The 21517-nt window shown below is 52.9% G+C and overlaps 1 protein-coding gene across 8 annotated transcripts in view; it reads right to left on the bottom strand.

The window, feature by feature from the left end:
* The window catches only part of LOC118881001 (NADPH--cytochrome P450 reductase), a 71656-nt gene that overhangs the window by 14356 nt on the left and 35783 nt on the right, over positions 1 to 21517 (bottom strand). For 2 of the 8 annotated variants that reach the window (XM_036825257.1, XM_036825250.1), the window contains exon 2: positions 12996 to 13187. In XM_036825257.1, the coding sequence (XP_036681152.1) occupies positions 12996 to 13174 (179 nt within the window). In that variant the 5' untranslated portion in view covers positions 13175 to 13187. Of the gene's footprint in view, positions 1 to 3077; positions 3207 to 3427; positions 3732 to 4123; positions 4225 to 12995; positions 13188 to 17450; positions 17475 to 17654; positions 17675 to 21517 lie in introns of those variants that run through there. The other 6 variants (XM_036825251.1, XM_036825252.1, XM_036825255.1 and 3 more) reach the window with 6 other exon arrangements.

Below are 21517 nucleotides of genomic sequence, written 5' to 3'. Positions count from 1 at the left end.
ACATGTCCAACTTCTGCCTGTGCCCAGCCACGTCTTCACTAACCCTCTAGTTGTGTGCAGCCTAAACTACAACATAACCTACAACCCTGTCTGTCTGTCTGAGCACTAACACGGCGTGCTCACCAAGACACACCATTAGGAAAGGAGGCAAGGCGCACGATGACGCGAATTCCACCACTGAGTAGCTTTGAATTCTGAGTCAGAATATATTACCCACTAAACATAAGATCAGATGTAAATTTAAACTGATGGTTAAATACCAGCAACCTAGACAAATGTTTCTGATGAAAAATCATGAGAAAAAAAGCAGGTACAAAACTAAATGCAATTTCCATTTATAGGAAACGTCTGGAATAGGCAAATCCATAGTGACGGGAGGTGGACTTGTGGTGCCAGGGGCTGGGGGGAGAGGTGGGGAGTGACAGTGTTTCCCTTTGGGGTGATGAAAGGTTTTGAATTAGGTAGTGGTATGCTTGTACAACACGATGACTGTACTAAAAGCCACTGAATTATACACTGTAAAATGGTGAAAGCCATGAATTTTAAGGGGTGTGAATTTCTCAATTAAAAAAATGAAAACAAAGTAAATGCATTCAGTTGACACCTAAAAGGCGCCAGGCTTGAGTTTTGGAATATTCACTTATATGGAACTCTTCTTCGTCAATTTCTTGACCGTTGCCAGTTCTCCATGTGTGGACGGGCCACAGCGGACGCTCCGGGAGAAATTTAGACGACGCAAAGCCAAGCGAGAAACAAGCCAGCAGGGTAACCAATGCATCTTCCCTCACACTTGCCCTCTTCCAGGAAAAGCAGAATCTGTGCCCTTAGAAGTGGAACGCACATGACTAATTGTTCATAGAAAAGTGGCCTGAAGAGAAACACACCAGCATCTCAGACAGAGGACACGGGAGCGTTAGGATAACGGGTGAGAGGGTTTCCCTAATTTTCCAAATTTTTGTTTTCTGTTACTTTTATAATTAAAAATACATTTTATATTCAAATACACATTCAGACGTCTGAAGACAAGGGAGAGGCTGAACAGCCTAGTGCCTTGTGACGCACGCCGCTCTGTACCGAACAGCACAGACCATCACCTGACGTTCCTGTCAAATGGGAAAGGCAGGCTACAAAGTAACACAGGTGACACAATCCCGTTTTTGTGTAAAAGCAAGGTACAGAAGGGTAGACACTGATGTGTTAAGAGCTGTTCTGTCCTCAGGTTGAGCAATTATGAGTCTTTGTTTCTTTTTCTCGCTCATTTCTATTCCCAACTCCTCCACTCTTTTCTTTCCTACAATGAAAATGTAAGGCTTTTGTACTAAGAAGATACAAATTACTTGCTATTTTAAGAAACGCCGTGGGTGGATACAGATGGATTGATTTTGAAGGCTCTGGCGAGGATGACTAGAGTAGCTACACCCTGGGTAGAGACCCACATCAGAGAAGCTATTCTAAGTAAGAGAAAGGGGCCCATCGGTCCAGAATCCATCCCCCTCCACCTTCCAAATGCTCTGGCCACAGTGACCAGCCCGCCGTTCCCTGGTTCCATCGTGCCCTTGGACCCACCACGCCTTGGCCTAGAGTGTCCTTCTTCTAACCCTCTGCCACCAACTCCTGCTTATCCCTGAAGACACCAGGCCTAAGCTCCTCTCCAGAGCACCTTTCCCTGCCGTTCAGGCATAAGGTTGTTTGTCACCGTCTTCAGTACGTCTCCGTACTCTTCAAGGCCTCCGTCCAGGCACTTGCCTCAGCGTATTCTCATTGCTCAACTTGAGGTCTGGGTTTCACAATCTGGGGGGAGCTATCTGTGTATCTCTTTGCAATCAGCACAATGCCTGGCACTCAGCACATGACGTTTTATGGGCTTCTTGGGAGGTCAGTCCTGAGTCTCTGCCCAGCAGAAGGTTGGCTGAGGTGGCCTGGAGGCCTTTGGAGGCCCCCCTACCCACCTGAGAGGGTCTGACGTCAGTAGAGAAGCTCTCTTTTCTCAAAGGACAGAGGTTTCCACAGAAGCTACATCTGAGCAGATATGGGGCCTTGCTGAAGAAAGGGACCAGAGGGACCCCACCGCCCAGGGAGCGCCCGGTTGCCCTTTCTCCATCTCCGGGTGACGTGTGCTCTGGGCGGTGCCGAGGGCGTGAGACTAAACGCGAGGCAGCCTCTACCTTCCAAGGGCCCATCGCCAGGCTGGAGAAAGAGCCCAGGAGAATCACGGAGGAAGGGGAGGGGCCACGCACCAGGAGCAGAGACTTGGGTTCAAATTCTGGTTCTGCCACCAAATGGGCCTATGATCGGACAAGTCGGGCCCCTTGAGGCCTCAGGTTCCTCTATGGAAAACACTGCATCTCGGCGTCTGCAGCCACCCCACGGTCTCGCTCAGCACCTGGAACTTGTCTAACTCTCAAGGATAAGGAGGGCAGAAGAAAGCTGTCTGGGTCACTCTGTGATTTCAACAGGGTGAAGTGTGCGAAGACCTAATGGACGGAGCGGACGCCATGCCACGGGGCTCCTGAGGGAGCAGGCACTGTGGCCGCAGAGCCCAGCAAAGGCCCCGCGGAAGGGCTGCGCTCTGTTCTCAGAGAGGAAGACGGCTCCCAGGAGGGAAAGCCGTGGCCGCCAGCAGCCGAGGGGCTCCTGGATGAGACCCAAGCAGCGGGTGGGAACTGAGCTCTGGGGAGGAGGGCTGGGGGGCGCCCACGCAGCCGCACGGGGCAGATGTTCCGGGCCGGCAGCAAGGGCGGGGGGGCCCTCCACGCGGGTCTCGCTGGGGGTGTCGGAGGGCGGGCAGGAGGTGCTAGGGCGCCCGCCCCCAGGGGAAGGGCGCTCCTGAGAAGGGCGTGCACTTCTGAAGGCAGCACCGGTCCCGTCATTAGCTTCGGCCCGTGGGGAAAAGGAGGATCACGCCCAGAGCCCCGTGAGGGAAAAGGGAAACCCGTGGAGGCGGGGGAAGACACTGTCCGTGCCTCTAGTCACTGCCCGGCGCGGGGCAGCTCCCCACGTTCCCACCGGTTACACCAGGCGGGTTCCGCCGCTGCCCACCGCGACGCCCGGCTGCCGGGCCCCGAGCAGGTCCGCACCTGGGCGCCCTCGGCTGGCTTCACCCCTCCTGACAGCTTCGTGCCGGATGTGCACTCGGAACCCGATCTTTCACAGGCCGAGGAGTGGGTGATGGGGGCCCTTCTGGTTTCCGGTCTAAACTCCTTCCTCTGGAAGCAGAGAAATGCAGCCTGCAAACCGGGACCGAAGGAGCCAGGGTGGCCGTGCCTGGGCGAGCCCCCCGGGACTGGCCCCGAGTCTGCGGTCAACTCTACACAGCGCCCTCCTCGTGCCTCCGGGCATCCCTGCCCGGGGAAGAAGTTCCAGCCACACTGAGTAGGGGTGCCCGCGGGCCTCCACGCCGTCTGCCCGGACACTGTCTGGAACTGACCTTCTCAGGATGGGCTCGTCCTGCAGAGATGAGTACGTGCACCCCATGGTTTCTTACTCTCACCTCTGGACTGGAGGGAAAAGGCAGCGTGCTGCTCTCCTGGAGACGGGCGGGGAGCCAGCAGCTAGCGAGTCGGGCTCTGTCCATTCTCCGCCGGTGCTGGCAGCGGGCACACCGGCCCGCGGACACCGAACATCCTCCCGGACACCCCGGTCCTCTCGGAAGCCCTGCTGAGCCCCTGCCTGCCTCGGTCCCCGCAGCCTGGGAAAGCTGCTGCGTCTGGCGGCTCCAGCAGGGAGGAACCAGGACTCTGGGCTGGAACCTCCCGTGAGCCCCTGCGTCTGGCACACACCCCTCCTCCTTCTGTATGGACCGAGGGAAGGAGGAAACCTCTCCAACCCCGGCTCGGGTCTCCTTGGTAACTGTTTATATCAGAGCCCTTTCTCCCCACATCCTCCCCCTTTCCCATTAAAAAAAAAAAAAAAAAAAAAGTAAGTCGTGCAGGCGGAACAAAGCTCCTCTGGACACTGGAAGGCGGTGGTGCAGGTTGCTATGGCAGGGCCGTTTCCCCATAAAGGGAGCGCAGCGAGCCTGCTGCCGGGCGCCTCAGGATCACATTGAATTAGATCTGGTTCCCACCTCCCTCCCTACAAAAGAACTGTGGGTAACAGAGCCTACGATGCTGGGTCCAGTCACCTGGGGGCAGAGTGCGCTGTGGAACCAGCACGTGTCGGCCTCCTGTCGCGCAGCGCGGGGAACGCCCAGCAAGGTGGGCACCGCATTCGCTGCTGAGACGTCTGCAAGTGAGGAGCCCCCTTCGAAGGCATCCAAGTACAAACGGCCCATCAGGAGAGGCCGCAGCCGACCCAGGCACGGAGCCCAGAGACCACGCGGCTCCAGAATGGAGCACAAATGGTTCCAATTAGGGCTCTCTGCTCCCAAATTGGGAGCAGGAGTGTCTCTGGTTCAGGCTTCGGAAGTCAACTGCAGCCCGCCGGGTGGGGAAGCGAGAGGGAGGGTGGACAAAAGCACTGAGTCACTTGGACAGAGATGAACCACGATGGCCCAGCGTGATTCCTTTTGTTTCCAGTCCCAGGCAGGGCTCAGAAGGGTTATTCTGAAATCTAAATTTTCTGCAGAGCGGAACTGATTTCTTCTGAGACTTTCCCCTGCCCTTGGCGACACACAGGGCAGTTGCTTTTGAACGGCTCCCTTCCAGAGCCTAGCGTGTGGCGACAGGTTCTCTGGTCCCCAGGGCAGCACAACGGGAGAGGGGACGAGAGCTGAGCAGGCGGCTGGAATGGGGCAGAGCCGGCCCGGAGCCTCGTGGCAGAAAGCTAATGGTCTGGAAGAGCTGCCTTTGGTGAAGACAAAGTGGTCCGCTGGAGCTTAAAGAAAAAACAGCAGCTCTCTCCACTGACGGGGCCAAGAACGGGAACCAGCGCCAATGGAGGCCAGTGAGGACAGGTGGGAGCTTGAAGCAGGTGTGAGAGGCCGCTGGTCAAAGACAAAAAAGGGAAGAGGAACTACGACTTACTGAGCGCCTCCTGTATGCTTTTTATTTTACTCCATTTAATTGTCCCCGCCCTGTGAAGTGGCAAAGGATTCTACCCCATTTGACAGCGGAGGGGAGTGAGGCTCGGGGCTGAAGCAGCAACTCCAAGCCTGTGAAAGCCCAGGGCCCCCGCGGCTTCGCATCTGCTCCCACTGTGCAGAGCACGGCTGCACCTGCCCGGCCACCCCATCGGTCAGGAGGCTGACACAGCAGTCGCCGGTCCCACTTCACTGCCCTTCCCAGGGAGCCTCCTCCCTGTCACTTAGGGTGCTCCAAGGCTCGAGGGGGCTGCTGTTCCCCTGGTGGACCCCCTACCCACACAGCCTTCAACACGTATTCACCACCGTGCCCGTCGGGACTCCACAACGTGCCGTGGCCCGGGTGGCCTGCCCTCTCTTGGGCCAGTTGGGTGCCAGGCAGGGCTAGCGCTACTGTGCAGAGACCGAGGCCCAAGAAACTGCTCAGGGTCACCCAGCCTGTCCAGGACAGAGGAAAAGCCACCTCCTCTGACACTGGGATGACGTGGCTCTAGTCACAGACAAAGTGGCCCTGAAAGGACAGTGGGGTGGGAGGGGCGATGACGACAGGGCCGGGGCGGGGGGCTAGCAGGAGTGGGGGCAACGGCATGGGGAGTGAAGTCCTGCTCCGGGGCTTATTCATTCTCAGCCCTGGGTAAGCTACTCACCTCCCCCCGAATCAGCTTTGCCTCTTGTAAAACAGGGGTGCAAGAATTAAAGTGTTAGAAAGCCCCAGCACACATCCTCTCTCTGGGCCACTGGCACTGCTGCTCTCCGGCCCTGCTTGCCGTCTGTACCGGGGTCCCTGGTCAGTGCCAACGCCTCCCGACGACCTTCCTCCAATCCACTCCAAACTGCATTCAGGAATGGCTGGTCTCAGGGCTGCCCTGGCACCAGCCCTCCCGTCGGCTCCCCACGAGGGTCAGATAAAACCCCAAGGCCCTGTAGATCCATCCTCTGGCCTCTGCTCTATCTCAGTTCCCTTCATGACCCCTGACTCCCTTGGCGACTTACACCCAGGCTCTACCAAGACGCGTCCTTCCCAGAGCAGGCCCTGCTTTGCTTGCCCTGGGCTTCTGCACGCGCAGCCCTGGCCCAGCTTCCTACTCAGCCTCCCAGACTCAGCTCGGGGGGGCACCTCCATCCTGACATAGCCCCCTCCCCGGTGGCGCCCTGGGCTGTTCGAGCATCGTCACTGCACCATCCTCACGTGCCCCAACTGCATGTGAGCCCCCGAGGATGCCGCATGTCCCTGTGCCCTGGTGCCCGGCCCACAGAGATGGAGCCACCAGCACCGAGTGCCCTGGTAATGCCCAGAGAGGTCAGAAGGTCCGATGACACTCGGCTCTGCATCACTTTCCCAGACAGGCCACGTTCAAGATTTCGGGCACTGGCTAGAACAGCAAAACTACCCCAATCTCATCAAGGGACAGGAGAGGTCCCTTGGTGGTCAGGTGGCATCAGAAAACCCACGCCTGTGCTTGCAGGGCGGCGTGAATGTCCTGAGCCCACAGCCTCGCCATTTCCACGGATGCAGGACACTTGGGGCACTGTCCACCCTCCACGGCCACAGGGGCCTTTCCTTGCGCTCTTCTCTTTGTAAAACCCATTGGTGTTTCTATCGTCGTGCTCGGCAGAGCCAAGGACCCCTCTCTAGAAAGAGTGGCCCTGAGCTGGGTGTGGAAAAAGGAGATAAAGATGGATAGAGATGATGCCGGTAGCCTTGACTCCTGGCTTTCCCGGCCCTTCTGACAAGAGCAGGCCGTCAAACGAAGGTCACGGAGGAAAATGAGCTCTTTTGTGGCTTCTCAGAAGCAACCCCCAGTGGGATGCAGGCAGCAAAATTCTAGACTGTGGGAAACTTTGGGAAACAAATGATCTGGGTTCTTCAACGAAAATGCCGCGAGGGAATCACAGGGATGGAAGGAAGCCCACGGACTGAGAGAGACCTGACATTATGTTAAGGGGAAGCAGCCTGGCACCAGAGGCTGTGATGACATAACCCCGTTTGCATGACAGTCTGGAAAAGGCAAAACTACAGGGACAAAAATCAGATGGGTGGTTGCCAGAGGTGGGGCTGGGGGGTGGCGACTGCAATGGGACCTGGGCGGGGGGGGGGGGCGCTTTCTGGGATGGGGCGCGTCCTGTATCTTGACTGCAACACTGGTTATACAACTGCACACACCTGTCAGGATGCATCAAACTGTACACTTTAAAAAGGTGAATTTTATTGCATGTAAATTACACCTCAATAGACCTGACCTCCGAAAGAGAGACTTGAAAGATTCGGTAGTCAATTGCAATGTGTGGGTTTAGATACTGAATTAAAAAAAAAAAAAGGTTAAAAAAAATTGATCAGTCACTCAGGGAGCTACGAACAATGCCGGCTGAGTATCCAGTGACACTGAGACATACTGTGAACTTACAGGGGTGGGAGGATAGCTCTGTGTTAGGTTTAAAAAGGGGAGTCCCTGAATTTGAGAGGACTGAAATATTCTCGTAGTTCATATTTCCACATAATTTCATAGGAAATATTTCCAATTTCCTAGGAAATCATATGATTTCTTTATTCATAATTCATATGAATTATAGGGCTAATTATGAAATTATATGCTTGCTTTAAGATAATCCAGCAACAGTGGGGAAGGGGAAGGAAGCACGACTGGCCAGGAGCAGATAGTTGTTGAAACTGGGTGACAGGTGCATGAGTTCCCTCTCCTATGCTCCATGCTTTGGTGTTTGCTTGCAGTGTTCCATAATAAAAAGCTTTGTTTTTCTTTAAAGCACTCAGGTGCTGCAAGTGAAGCAGACTGCAGGGGGGTGGGGGGCTGTGAGCAGAGCCGAGGAGGAGCACAGCTAGGGCTGGCTGGGGGGCACAGGCTGCAGTGCAGCCCCCATCTAGAAGGGTGGCCCCGCTCAGCCTCAGCCTCTGCTGGCAGGTGTCATGGGGGGGCTCCGTGGGGTCAGGTCCCCTGTTTTGTTTTGTTTTTTTTCCAAAAGAAGCTATAAGTGACTTTTATGTGGAATTGCCAGGGTTTTCAATGTTCTAATTTAAAAATTAAAAAAATTTTAGCATAAGCCACACCCAGACTGTGAGCTACTTTGCCTTAGAGGCAGACACACGTGCAGGTTTAGCATTTACTAATTCAACGGCCTTTCTCTGAGTATCTTCACTCCGACAGGCCCTGCACAGAGCGAGGGACCCAGACAGGAAAGGGATGCGCCCTCTGCATTATGGGAGACAGAAACAGAAACAAATTCCCACCCAGCCAGAGGGGTGTTGCATTACACGCACGAACAAAGCGCTTGGGGGCACGGAGAGGTTCCCTGAGCTTCAGACTCCTCTGGGAGCCACCATCCCCCCCGGGCTCCCTTCCATCAGGAGCTGCCCTGGCCCCGGTGCTCTGCCCAGAGGTACAAGCTGAGCAAAGGCTGAGGAGCCAGTGGGAGGAGAGACGAAAGAGCGACTTTTAAAATGATTATGATTAAGAGAATGCACTGCTCGTAACTGCTCCTCTTTAACCAGTGTTTAATTGCTATTATAAACCATTCAAAAGACCTCCCCGGGGGATAAAATCATGTTCACTGATTAGAAGGCTCAATACTGGAAGATGTCAATTAATTTATAGATTCCACCCAATCTCAACTAAAATCCCAGAAGGTTTTTTTGTTTGTTTTGGTGGACTTTGACAAGCTGATTCTAGAAGTTATATGGAAATGCCCAGGGCCCAAAAAAAGCCAAGAGAATCTTAAAAGAGAAGAACAAAGCTGGAGGACCTAGACTACCAGTTACCAAGTCAAGAGTTACTATAAAATCATAGAAAGCAGAACATGTGGTGTTGGCGAAAGGACAGAAAACAGATCAACAGAACAAGTAGTCTAGAAATCAACCCCCATCTATACGGTCACCTGATTTATATCTACAGGGATGCTTTAGTGCAGTGAGAAAAGAATAACCCTTTTCAATAAATGGTGCTGGGTCAAGTGGATGGATAACCACAGGAAAAAATGATTTTCGAAGCGCCTTGACAATTTGCTGATACCAAAATCAGTTTCAGCTTGATGGCAGATCTAAGGATAAGAACTACAAGAGTGAAGCTTTTAGAAGAAAATACAAAAGAAAAGCTTCATGACCATAAGATAAGAGTTCTTAAACTGAACACAAGAGCATTAACCATAAAGGTGAAGGCCAACCAAAAGGTTGACAAACTGGGCCAGTTTAAGGCAACAACTTCTGATCACAAAAAGACACTATGAAGAGAGTAAAAAGGCAACTTTACAGAAAGATATTGACAATACATAGATATCTAACAGAGGACTCAGATCTAGAATATATAAAGAACTGTAACAAATCAACAAGTAGGCCAATAGCCCGACAGGAAAAAAATGGGCCAAGTCTTGAATGTACCGTCACAAAAGATACCTCAGTGGCCAACGAACATATGAAAAGGTCACTGGACATCAGAGAAATGCAGTTAAAACAATTACCACCACATGCCCATTAGAATGGCTAAAATTTTATTTCATTTCAATTAAAAAAATTTTTTTTTGGCTGCACTGCACGGCTTGTGCGATCTTAGTTCCCTGACCAGGGATCGAACCTGGGCCCCTGACAGTGAAAGCACGGGGTCCTAACCACTGGACCACCAGGGAATTCCCTAGAATGGCTAAAATTTTTTAATTGACAAAAATAAGTGTTGGTGAGGATGGGCAGCAACTGAAACCCCACGTGCTGGGGGTGGGACTGGATGCTGGAAAACTGGCTATATCTAACAGAGCCGCACATGAGCCTTCCCTCTGACCCCCAACTCCACACCCAACACACACCCAACAGAGCTACGTCCACATGCGAGCCACATCCACACGGGAGCCACATCCACACGTACCAGGATGTTCCCTGCAGGACTGTTGGTAACAGTGCCCCAGGCTGGAAGCAATCTAAAGGGCCATCATGATGGGAATGAATAAATTACAGTTTATTCCCACAACAGAACACTGTGCAACAATGAGAACGAGAGAACTATGACTACACACGACATGGAGAAATCTCAGAAAGAATGGCCAAATACTACACATCCCGGGACACAGACAACACTCGTCTATGTCACGAGAGGGCAGGAGAGTGGGTGACCTGGGGGTGGTGGGATTGGAGGGGGAAGAGGGGCCGTTTCTTACATGATTCTATCCGTTTTGTGATAAATAATCAAACTGTGTGCTTATGATCTGTATACTTTTATGTCTGCCTGTTATGTACTTCAGTAAATCGTTTATGAAAAAAACCCAGGAGGCCTTCCAGAACTGACCTTCCCTCTAAGCCCTCCCTGGGGTGCTGAGGTTCTGAAGCCAAATCCGGCCTGGTGGTGAGGGCCCCAGAGGCCAGCATGCCTGGGAGATTCGCCTGTGACCACAGGGACTCCTTCTGAATCCCCTGCACCTGTAAGTCCAGGGTCGGGGGCTGCAGGTGTGTGTCCTGTGCTTGCTGCTCAGACGCAGTTGTTCCCACTGGCTTGGTTTTTAAAAAACATCCATGCCCCAAGGTTTGGACTCACCATCCCAGGTGGTGAAGGCCTGAAAGGCCTTAGAAGACCAACTAGAAGCCACTGGGGGTCGTGGTGAGAACTCCTGGTACAACCCTGGGCACGTCCAGTCCCCACACTAATCACCCTCCACTGACCTGGTTGGGTAAGGGAGGCACCGTGCTGTGGCCAAAACCACCTGTGTTCACTGAAAGTACAAGTGGGCACGGACAACAGTGCGGGATTTCTAGCAGGAGGTGGCGGCCACCATCTAGCTGGTGGCCCAGATGTATCAGCTAAGTGACCTCTCTGAGTCTCAGTTTTCTCATCTTTGAAATAGGGATATTAACTACCTCTTAAGAGACGGAAGGCAGCATGGCAAAGCGGGGAAAACAGGGGGTGTGGAGTTTGTAGATCTGGGTTCAAAAGGCAGCTCTGCTACTTGTGAGTTAGGTGGCCTCGGGCAAACTCCTCAATCACTAGTGCCTCAGTTTCCTCCTCTGCAAAATGGGGTAATAATGGTGTCCTTGGAGGGCTCTTGTAAGACTGGAGATGGCATTAATAATAAGAATAGGGACTTCCCTGGTGGCGCAGTGGTTAAGAATCCGCCTGCCAATGCAGGGGACACGGGTTCGATCCCTGGTCCGGGAAGATCCCACGTGCCGCGGAGCAACTAAGCTCATGAGCCACAACTACTGAGCCCACGTGCCACAACTACTGAAGCCCACACACCCTAGAGCCTGTACTCTGCAGCAAGAGAAGCCACCACAATGAGAAGCCCGCGCACCATAAATACATACCATTGGAGGGCTCCAGGACCTGGGCAAAGAGCTCTATGATGGTTTATGCCGTTTAATTTTTTACAACCCTATAAGGTAAGTTCCATTATTATCTCCAATTTACAGTTGAGGACACGGACTTCAAAAGATTAAGTGAGGGCAAATGTCATATGGCTAATACATGGTAGAGTCAGGACTCAAACCTTCATTACCCAGCGTCAGGGTCTAGAACCTAACCACTGCACTATAACAGTTTCCCTGTACAGTGTACACGTAGAACCCCTGGCCATGGGGTATTCAACATGATATAATAAGGGATGAGAAGGGGATTTAAACATATAGGGTTAAAATTTTAGGATTATGAAGAGGGAAATATCGCTTCAGCATCCTGGCAAAGAGAAACAATTAGAATCCACATGATACACGTCCAGGAGTTTTGTTTCAAGTCCATCTTGCAAGGCCAGAGATCTTGGGGACGGGGAGGCTGGCGGCCCCACGCTCTCCCGCGGCTCAGCCTCACTCGGGGATGGGGGTGGGGACACACCTCCATCCTACAGACAAGGAAGTGCAGGGCTACTGTAAACTGGGCCCTGGGACACTGGTCCCCTTATCCCGAGTGCCATATCTTTTCAGCAAAACTACTTTGCCACACCAGGAATGGACCTGTCCAGCCCCGAGGGAACAGGCTGGACCCTGCTCACCTGCCCAGCCTCCCAGCTTCCCTCTGACCCTCTGCTGACAAAGCCCTCGAAGCCTCGGGGTGTGGCCCCCCTCCAGCAGCACACCTTCCCGATCCCTCCAAGGGGAAATTCCTTCTTGGAGTCCCCAGAGCCTGTGTGTCCCGGCGCCTGGCCTCTCCCTCCATCATGAGCGATGAGGCCGTCCCCCCCCCTCCACCGAGCGTGCACTGCTGTCGCTGAGGCCCTGATTAGATCATACACGCGAAAGCAGTTCATAAACCATTTTTCAAAAAGTATCTTTCAATGTCCTGACTTCTTAGCCTCTTTAATGTAAAGGCCACCTTTGCATACTTGTAGCGCCCAGCGTACTGCTTGGTACGAGATACTTGCTGACACAAACACTAAGCAGCTGCCTTGCGGCAGGACCAGTGCTAGGTGACGTCATAAACGTCACCCACAAGAGCCCGGTGAGGGCAGGGTCACTGCCTTCATTTAGGATTACTGACCTCCGGGGAGGGGAGAGGGCCTGGAAGCTGAATTAATCCCCAATGGTCAATGATTTAATCAATTAGCCTACATAACAAAACCTTCATAAAAACCCAAAAGGATGGGGTTTGGAGAGTTTCGGGGTTGCTGAACACATGGAGGGGCTGGGAAGGTGGCACCCCAGAGGGGGCACGGAAGCTCTGTGCCCCTTCCCCACACCTTGCCCTACGCTGATGACCTTTAACGCCCTGAGCCTCAGGTTACCTGTCTGTGCAAGGTGCCTTCTACTCTGAATGGTTCCTGTGAAGCCTGAATAAGAAACAGGTATCAAAGGACCCTGAACACTGTGAAACGCAGAGTAAACATAAGGGATTATGAAGGTGGATCCAAAGCAGAGCCCATCAATAAGGCAAAACCCAAGACGCAGCCCAACATGATACGAGAGACCCTGCATCTCTCAGCCGGCTCGCTCCTGCCCAAGCACTGCTGGGATGGCAGAGATGTGCTCTCGAGGGATCCTGAGCGAGTCACTTACGTGGTCTGAATTTTGGTGAACTCGGGGACTTCGTCTTTCTTCTTCCTGAAGAGGAACCAGTATGTCAGGAGACCCACAATGAGGGAGAACATGATCACGTCCGTCGTGCTGAAAAGGGACACTTCTTCAGCCACCGTGTCAGATGCGGTGGCGCCAGCCTCCACACTGGAGTCTCCCATGTTGATCAAGAAACTGTTGGGAGACAGAACGACAGACGTCAGCAGGGTCCATCTGAGGCCTGCTGGGAAGCCCCCTGAAGGCTTTGGTCTGGGGCTCACGCCCCAAGGGCTGCAGCAACTAGCAGAGCCTCGGGGCAGCAGCTGCAGCCTTGGACCAGGACTAAGAGGGCACGTGGCCTGCACGGTGCCTGCACAGCCCTGGGCACACCTGGGTGCAGCCTACAGCTGGAACTAGGACTGGGCCTCCTGCGAACACGGAACGGAAGCCACAGACTCCCTGTACCAGCATCCTCCGGCCCCACAAGCACACAGCAGAGGCACTGCTTCCACACGATAGAGGGGCCGCTTCACAGCAAACCCTTTCCCCAGCTGTGTGGCAGGCCCGGCAGGCCCTAAACCCTGCACATTCCAAAGGTCTTCAGGACTGGCCCTTGGATGGCTCCAAGGAAATAACCCCTGAGGCCTCGGAGTGTGCCGCCTGATAAGATGTCTCCATATGCCTGAGACCTTGGGTCACGCACATAGCTTATGCTAATGATGCGATTTAGGGGAACACCTGGGGCTCTGAATCACATCATACTGGTGTCGCCTCTGGGGTGCTGGAGACTGAGGAGGTGAGCTTAGGCACTTGGGCGCCCGATGCCTCCAAGACTGACCCCCAATAAAAATCCTGGACACCAAGGCTCGAGTGGGCTTCCACACGTGGCTGCTGGGAGGAGCAAGCACTGCCGCGTGACTCCACTGGCAGAGGACAACTGGAAGCTTCTGCCTGGCTCCTGCTAGACTCTGTCCTAGGGAGTCCTTCCTTTGCTGATTTCAGTCGGTTTCCCTCTGCCGTAATAAACCGTGACTGGGAGTAAAACAGCTTTTCTGAGTTCTGCAAGTCCTGGTGAATCACTGAGCCAGAGGGTGGTCTTTGGGACCCCAGCACACCAACCTACTTAGTTCCCTTGAAAGGTGCTCAACTGGTCCTTCCACCACTGAAACCTGACGGGTATGTAGATATGAGTCAACAAAGGCCGAGGTGAGAGGACCTAAAACCCCAGCAGCGCATTTCTGCCTCTTATCACCGAGGCCGGCTCAGCTCTGGAATCGGCATTGTGCCCTGTCACCGAGTGGGTGGTTCTCACTGCAACCACGGCTCCAGACTCAGGTCAGGAATGCCTTAGTCACAGCTTGGCAACTTGGGCAATGGGAGATTACTTCACATCTGACTTCCCTTAGCTGTCACCGCCTCCAGGAAGCCACAGGGTGGGCCCTGCAGCCGAGCACCCTGTCATCGGAGGGCCGGGCATCAGCCCTGCTGACCTGTGCAACCCGCCGGGAACGGGCCGTTCAGGACGGCCCTCAAGCCTGGTTCTTGGCTTCGTTATTAATCTGAGGGGCTTTCCTCATGCTGAGTTCCTGAGTCATCTCAGCTTACCCTTTTCGATATCCGACGTTAAAGGACAATCTAGTGCTCAGAGAGTACTGTTTATATTTAAGCATTAACTTATAAACACACTGAATATTTATTCAATGTTAGTCACATCTTTCTATCCAACCCTGGCGGTGGCACTGTCATCTGGCCCACAAGCCTACTGCCATGGAGAAGCGGAGGGGAGGGGACCTGTCCCACATGATCTCAGAGCCCGGCTGGAAGCGGCTGGGGGTTCCAGGCAGGGCCGATGTGCTGACTCCGGAGAGCCCCCAGCTGGCGCCCCTCACATCGCAGCAACGACCGCCCGCTCCCTGTCCGGCCACCTTTCTGACTCAGGCCACCCGGCCCCCTTACTTTACCAAGGGGGCACTGATGCCCACCAAACGAAACGACTGTTTCTTGACAGGCGCGCCAGTCAACTGCAGCAATCAGAAGAGAAAGCGCAGCCCTGGAGGAGGTGTCTAAAGCAACGGCGCGCAGAGCAAGGGGAGCTGCGTGGCGGCCTTCCCGCACGCCCGACCCTGCGAGAGGTGCCTAACAGGCCGTTCTCCACACAGTAGCCAGAGGGAGGCTTTGAAAAAGTAAGTCAGACTCTGTCACCTCCCTAATCAAAACCCTCAAACGACTTCATGTCATACTCAGCACAAAATCTAACGTCCTTAACCTGGTCGATTAGTCCCATTCGATCTCGCCCCTGGGTACCACTCCCACCCCGATTCTCACTGCTCTCCCCTTTCCTCACACTTCACGGTCACGCTGGCCTCCTTACTACTCCTCAAGCCTCCGGGCCTGCTCGTGCCCCAGGGCCTTTGCACATGTTAATACGGCTGCCTGGACTCTCTTCTAGTTACCTGCAGGGTTCTCTCCCCCACTTCATTCGGGTCTCCGCTCAGAGGTCACCATCTCAGAGAGACCTGGCCTCGCTATAGTATCTGGTCACTCTCCCTGCCCTTCCCCCATCGCAGCCCTGATCACTACCTGACATCATATTATACGTTTTCCCCACTGGCCATCTCCCTGACTACAGGGTCAGCCCACAAGGGCAGATAATGAACATCAGGTATAGCAACTGAGTAGAACTGTTCAGTGAATGAGCATCGGATTCTAGAGTAGCTGGGCTGGCAAAGCGTGGCATACAATTATGGAGCGGTTTTAGATTCTGGAAAGCACAACACAGACACGTGATTACAATGCAGTTTGTGAGGCTGTGTTCACCCTTCTCTCCTCTCCCTCTGTCTCGAACACCTGACTTGCTGCTTCCTTCAGCATCCCAGGCCTCTCCCTTTGAGCTCAGAGTCAGGACACCACGATTCCTGCCCCACTGCGGAGACGACCAGGCGCTGCGCACAGGGAATGTGACTGGCCCCCTGCAGCAGGCCCTCACCAGCATACTGGACGCGGCCAGCACTCAGACCTGAGGTCTCCGCAGACCTGAGAATGTCCCCAGCAGCGTTAACTCTGAGGTCAGACAGACAAAAGCTGCAGAAGGGCAGTGGAAAGGACCCTGGAGAGCATCTGACCCACAACCGGGAGTCAGAGGGTCCAAGGGGTAAGCAGCTCACCCAAGCGGCAAACCAGAAAGGGGCGCCAGCTTCCCAGGGGAGGGCTGTGCTCGCTACCCGTTTAAGTGGGGAGACTGAGCGGACACGTGTATCTGTGTCAGAGGCACCTCTGCACCTGGCACACGGTGGGAAGGAAGGATTGGCAGGCTGGCAAGAAGGAAGTCAACCTGGGAGGAAAAACCTTCACCCTACGCTTCCCACTAGGAGCGGAGCAGCGTGCGTGGGGGCTGAAGCCGAGAACAAGCTGTTAAACCATCATCGTCACGTTGAAGGGCACACGAACACGCCTACCCATCTCTCCAGCCTGCGCCACTGCGTCCCTGCCCCAGGGCCTTTACACGTGCCTGGCATGCTGCCCCCTCTACTTGCTTCCTATTCAGTCTTCAGACCTCGGCTCGACCGTCACTTCCAGGCGTCACACTTTCCTGGCACAGTGCTTGGCACATAATCTAGTGCTCCATAACTCCCCGTGGAATGAATGAAGGGAGTCGGTGAATTCACTACAACACACAGAATGTAAAATTTGCATGAACCACTAACGTGAAGCCTGCAGACTGAAAAGAACTTTGGGACTGGGAGCGTGCCCGTGTGGCAATCCTCCAGGACGCTTTCTCAGCTCATGGAACCCCTGGCGTTTCAGTGAAATTTTCATGGTATCCCTAGGCCAAGAGAAATACCTAATTGTTCCATTTAGGAGTAGTTGGATCCAAACAACCCCTGAAAACCCAGCTTTGCAAAGACACAAAGTATCAAAAGGAATGTAGAAGATCAAAGGAATGTAGAAGATCCCACCGTTGATACTGAGAATCACCCCAAGCTGCACCAACGAGGACAGATGTGGACTTTCCCTGAGAACCTCTGGGCGCCGGCTATGGTGCCTTGAGGCACCTTGATACAGTCTGGGAAACAAGACCCTGTGACATAAAATCACTCTCTTCTGCTGTGTGAAATATTCTGATGGGAAAATTTTGACCATCCTGCTTGGTGAGTGTCCCTCCATTTCAGGTGTGGTAGGGTGACCATGAGACAGTCTGAGGTCCCCACAGGCCCTCCAAGGAGCCTCTGGGAGCCCTGTGTGATCTTTCTGCCCATTAATCATCCATTCTTTTACACTTAGTGGGAAGGAGGAACGCCAAACACTACAGAGCTCATGGGGCCAAAAGCAACATTTGTCAGCAACAGAAAACAAACAAACAAACAAAAAAACCCAAAACGGCCGTGAGAAAATAGAGTACGTTCTTAAGTAGACCAGGCTCTTGCCAAAGCTCTGCCTCCAGCTGTGCAAATCCCTTACTTGGCAGTAGGCGTTCATGTCCTCATCTGTAAGGTTAGACACAGAAAAAGGGGGTACATCAAAAGACTAGCCACGTAGGTCTCGCCCACCCCAAATAGAGCAGGTCTGATTCGATCTTTTATTACAAAGTAAGTCTGTACGTAAGTTTTCACTTTTATCATCAAGACAATGTACATTCAGAAACGGGCATAGATAGATAGATACCTAAGATAGATAGAGAGACGGGCGCTATTCCTCCTGAATTTCACCAATTAGCCAGTTCCCACTGATGCTGAAGGTCAAAGGCAGCCACTCCAGTCCCCAGGCAGCCAGACACCCTGCAGAGCAGGGCGGACAAATTGCTGGCCGCCCAGGCCAAGAACATGGTGGGAGCTTCGCCAGCTTCTGAAAGGGCAAACGAGGCAAGAACAGAAGGGCTCTTTCTCCATCGGCCTGTTTACGACACCAGGGGCGTAAAACCATCCTCCAGGGAGTATCTGTGGCTTTGCCTTCGCTGTACGTAACTTCTGGTCAGTAAATGACTGATCAACCAAGCTGGCACTGACATCACAGCGAGCCGGCCATGGATGCAGCCACAGGAGGGAAGGAAGCCAGTCGGCCCCTTTAGCAAGCACAGAGCCCAGGCGAACAGGCACTGCCACCTCCCGGCAGCCCAGACCCCCCAGCTGCAGTGGGAGCAGGGTCTGCTCAGAGTCACAAAACTCGTCCATGGTTCAGTGGCTCTAAGACAGGGGGAAATCCCCCGGGAAACCAAGCCTGCTCTTGCCTAATAGCTCATCCTGCAGGGCCTGAGAGATACTCAGGGGAAAGTGCCTCCCCAGCGCAGCCTGCTGAGAGCGCTGCAGCCGGCACGCATTCCCCTCTGGCTACAGTGTCCACCTCGTCAATCACCTAAACCGAGACAAGACAGGGCGGCTTTCTTTAAGTTTATCCTGTTTAGGATTCACTCAGCTTCTTGAATCTGTAGGTGTAGGAACTCTTCAGCCATTATCTCTCCAAATACTTTGTCAGCCCCACCCTCCTTCTCTTCTCCTTCTGGGACCACGATGACATAAATATGTTTTGTTATTAGTCCCACAGGTCCCTGAGGATCTGTTCAGTTTTATCAGTCTAGTTTCCCTCTGTGGCTCAGACTGGGTAATTTCTATTGTTCTATCTTCAAGCTCACTGGTGATTCCCTCTGCTGTCTCCATTCTGCCGTGGTGCCATACACTGAGTTCTGGTTTTCTTTTCTTTTTTTATTTTTTTTTGTTATAGTATTTTTCAGTTCTAAGATGTCTGTTTGGCTCTTCTTTATATCTTGTATGATTGTCTTTTCTCACTCAAGTTGAGATTTTCCTAGTTCTCAGTATGGTGATTTTTTAAATTGTATCCCGAACATTTTGGGTATTATAACTCTCTAAATCTTATTTAAACTCTCTCTTTTGTCAGGCCTCTTCCACCGTTGTGCTGGTGGGAGATGGAGGGCACCAACTCATTGCTGTGATTTGTAGGCATATCCCAATGGTTTCAACACCATGGGGAGGCCAGGCGTAGGGGAAAATGGAGCTCTGAGGAAGAAGAAGGTCAGATAGTCCAAACAGTCAAAGAAAGGTCACCCAGAGGCCAACCTCTGAGCCGGGTGATGAAAAATGACCAGGGTCCAACAGTCAGGTAAAGGAGGTAAGAGTCGGGACTTCCCTGGTGGTCCAGTGGTAAAGAATCCGCCTTCCAATGCAGGGGACATGGGTTCGTTCCCTGGTCAGGGAACTAAGATTCCACAAGCCGCAGGGCAACTAAGCCCGCGAGCCACAACTACTGAGCTCACGTGCCTCAACGAGAGAGCCCGCGTGCCACAAACTACAGAGCCCACACACAACTAGAGAGAAGCCCGTGAGCCACAACAAAAAGATCCCGCGTGCCGCAATGAAGACCCAATGCAGCCAAAAAAAAAGAAAAGGAGGTAAGAGTCGTTCCAGACAGAGGAAGCACATGCCAAGGTGTAAATGATAAAAGAGCAGTAGTTACAAGAATCTAGTGTGACTCAAGAGTGGTATGATGAGATGCATGTGTATGTATGGGTAAAAGGCTGGTGAGGAAGAGAATGACCTTTAAAAACAGATTAAGACCAGTTTGCAAAGGGCCCAGGAGCCCTCTACGTGTCTAAGGTCTTTGAGCCCTGGTTGGAGATGGTGACAGGGCGAGGGTGTGGCATGATTAGAACCATGTCATAGGGTGGTAACCCTGAACAGTGGTCACACCCAAAGGATCAATGCAGACATGGAGCTATGCCCAAGGCATCCTAGACTAGAACACTCTCAACATTCCATGCAGATGCCCAAATGCCCCAGCTGACGACCTTTCCCCCACTTAACAGGGCTTACGGGTGGGATGTGGAGACGCATGACTGGCACTGTGTCTGATGCAATGACGTGAAAGAGGAAGGCAGCCAGGGGAGCTGGATCTGTGAAAGCATGACTCGGCGAGAAGCAGGCAGAAGACCTAGCATCACTCAGCACAAATGGGGCTGACAAAGCCCCACAGGCGCTGACCACAGGAACTGCAGCCGGTCGTGGACAGCCACGTGGGCTTGTTTCTATCAGCCTCTCTGGGGCCTCGGCCACCTGGCCTGAACTCCAAGTGGGGCAAACCCACAGATCCCCTAAGGCAATGTACTCTGGGGCATTCTGAGGGTATAGCTTAGTAACCCTACTAAAAGTTAGCACAAGGCAATTTATGGGTACAAGAGACTTCACAGGAGTTCTGTGAGATAATAGAAAAAATATATATATATATACACACACATATATATATGTATACACACACACACACATATATATATATATGTCTCTGCCCCCAGTCCCTGGCACAGAGCTCCTAAAACTCTTGTAATTTCCTAAGTGATAAGAACACTTGGAGCATCTTTTGTTCAAATGCAACTCTGGGTAGGCTCCTGCGCAGGGGCTGGTTACCAGAAAGACCAAGCCATGAACAGAAGCTTGGAATTGTCAGTCCCTGCCTCCACCCCTTTCTCTAGAGAGGGGCGAGGGGCTGGAAATGGAGTGAATAACTGATCATGACTACATGAGGAGACCTTCCTAAAACCCCAGAAGTGTGGGGCTCAGAGAGCTCCCAGGTTGGTGAGCACATCCATGTGCTGGAAGAGTGACCCTCACTCTACAGGGACACAAACTCCTGGGTTCTGGACCCTCCCAGACCTCACTCTATGTATCTTTTCATCTGGCTGTTCATCTGTATCCTTCATCATATCCTTCAATAAACTGGTAAATATAAGTAAATGTTTCCCTGAGTTCTGTGAGCTGCTCTAGCAAATTCATCAAACCCGAGTAGCCGGCTGTGGGAATCCACATTTACAGCTGATTGGTCAGAAGCACAGGTGACAACCTGGACTTGTGACTGGCATCTGAAACGGGGTGTGGGGAGCAGTCTTGAGGGCCTGAGCCCTTACCCTGTGCGGTAACGGAGGACAGAGGTTCACACACTCTCCAAGAAGAACTTTCTGACAAAAATATGTAGAAAGAAAATGAGCTGTTGTGAGGCGTGGCCCCCCACCTCCATCACTGGAGATGTGTCAACACAAGGCTAGGTAAACTGTGCTTAATGACAGAGTGCCTGCCACCCCAGGGGCCTGGGACACAGACCTGCCAAATTAATGATCATTAAACTGAACCGGCTGATTGGTGATGATGCCAGGAGGAAAACCCCTAGTCTCTGACCTGAGTTAATACGTCAACACTGATTCCTGGACCTTCTTTCCCTGAGCGCGTTGAAACACACACACACACACACACACACACACACACATACACACGCTTCTAGTTCATGTTAAACAAGAGCAGCTATAGAAAGCGAAAGCAGACAATGAAGCTGTGACACGTGATCCACGGCACATCCTAAGGACTCAGGAAATAGGAAGAGAGACGGGGAGGCACAGGGCAGACTCTGAAAAAAGGGGGAAGTACTAACTCTTTCGATTAAGAAACTGGTCCCAAGAACAGTCCGTGCTTCCCACAGAGCTGGGCTTTCGGCTTTTAAGGAGGAGCATCTTCAGGGGTAAATGAGTCTCT

The sequence above is a fragment of the Balaenoptera musculus genome, chromosome 15 (assembly GCF_009873245.2).
Source record: "Balaenoptera musculus isolate JJ_BM4_2016_0621 chromosome 15, mBalMus1.pri.v3, whole genome shotgun sequence".
NCBI classification, from domain to species: domain Eukaryota; kingdom Metazoa; phylum Chordata; class Mammalia; order Artiodactyla; family Balaenopteridae; genus Balaenoptera; species Balaenoptera musculus.
Note: the sequence above shows the minus strand (reverse complement) of the source record. Positions and strands in the feature narration are given on the sequence as shown.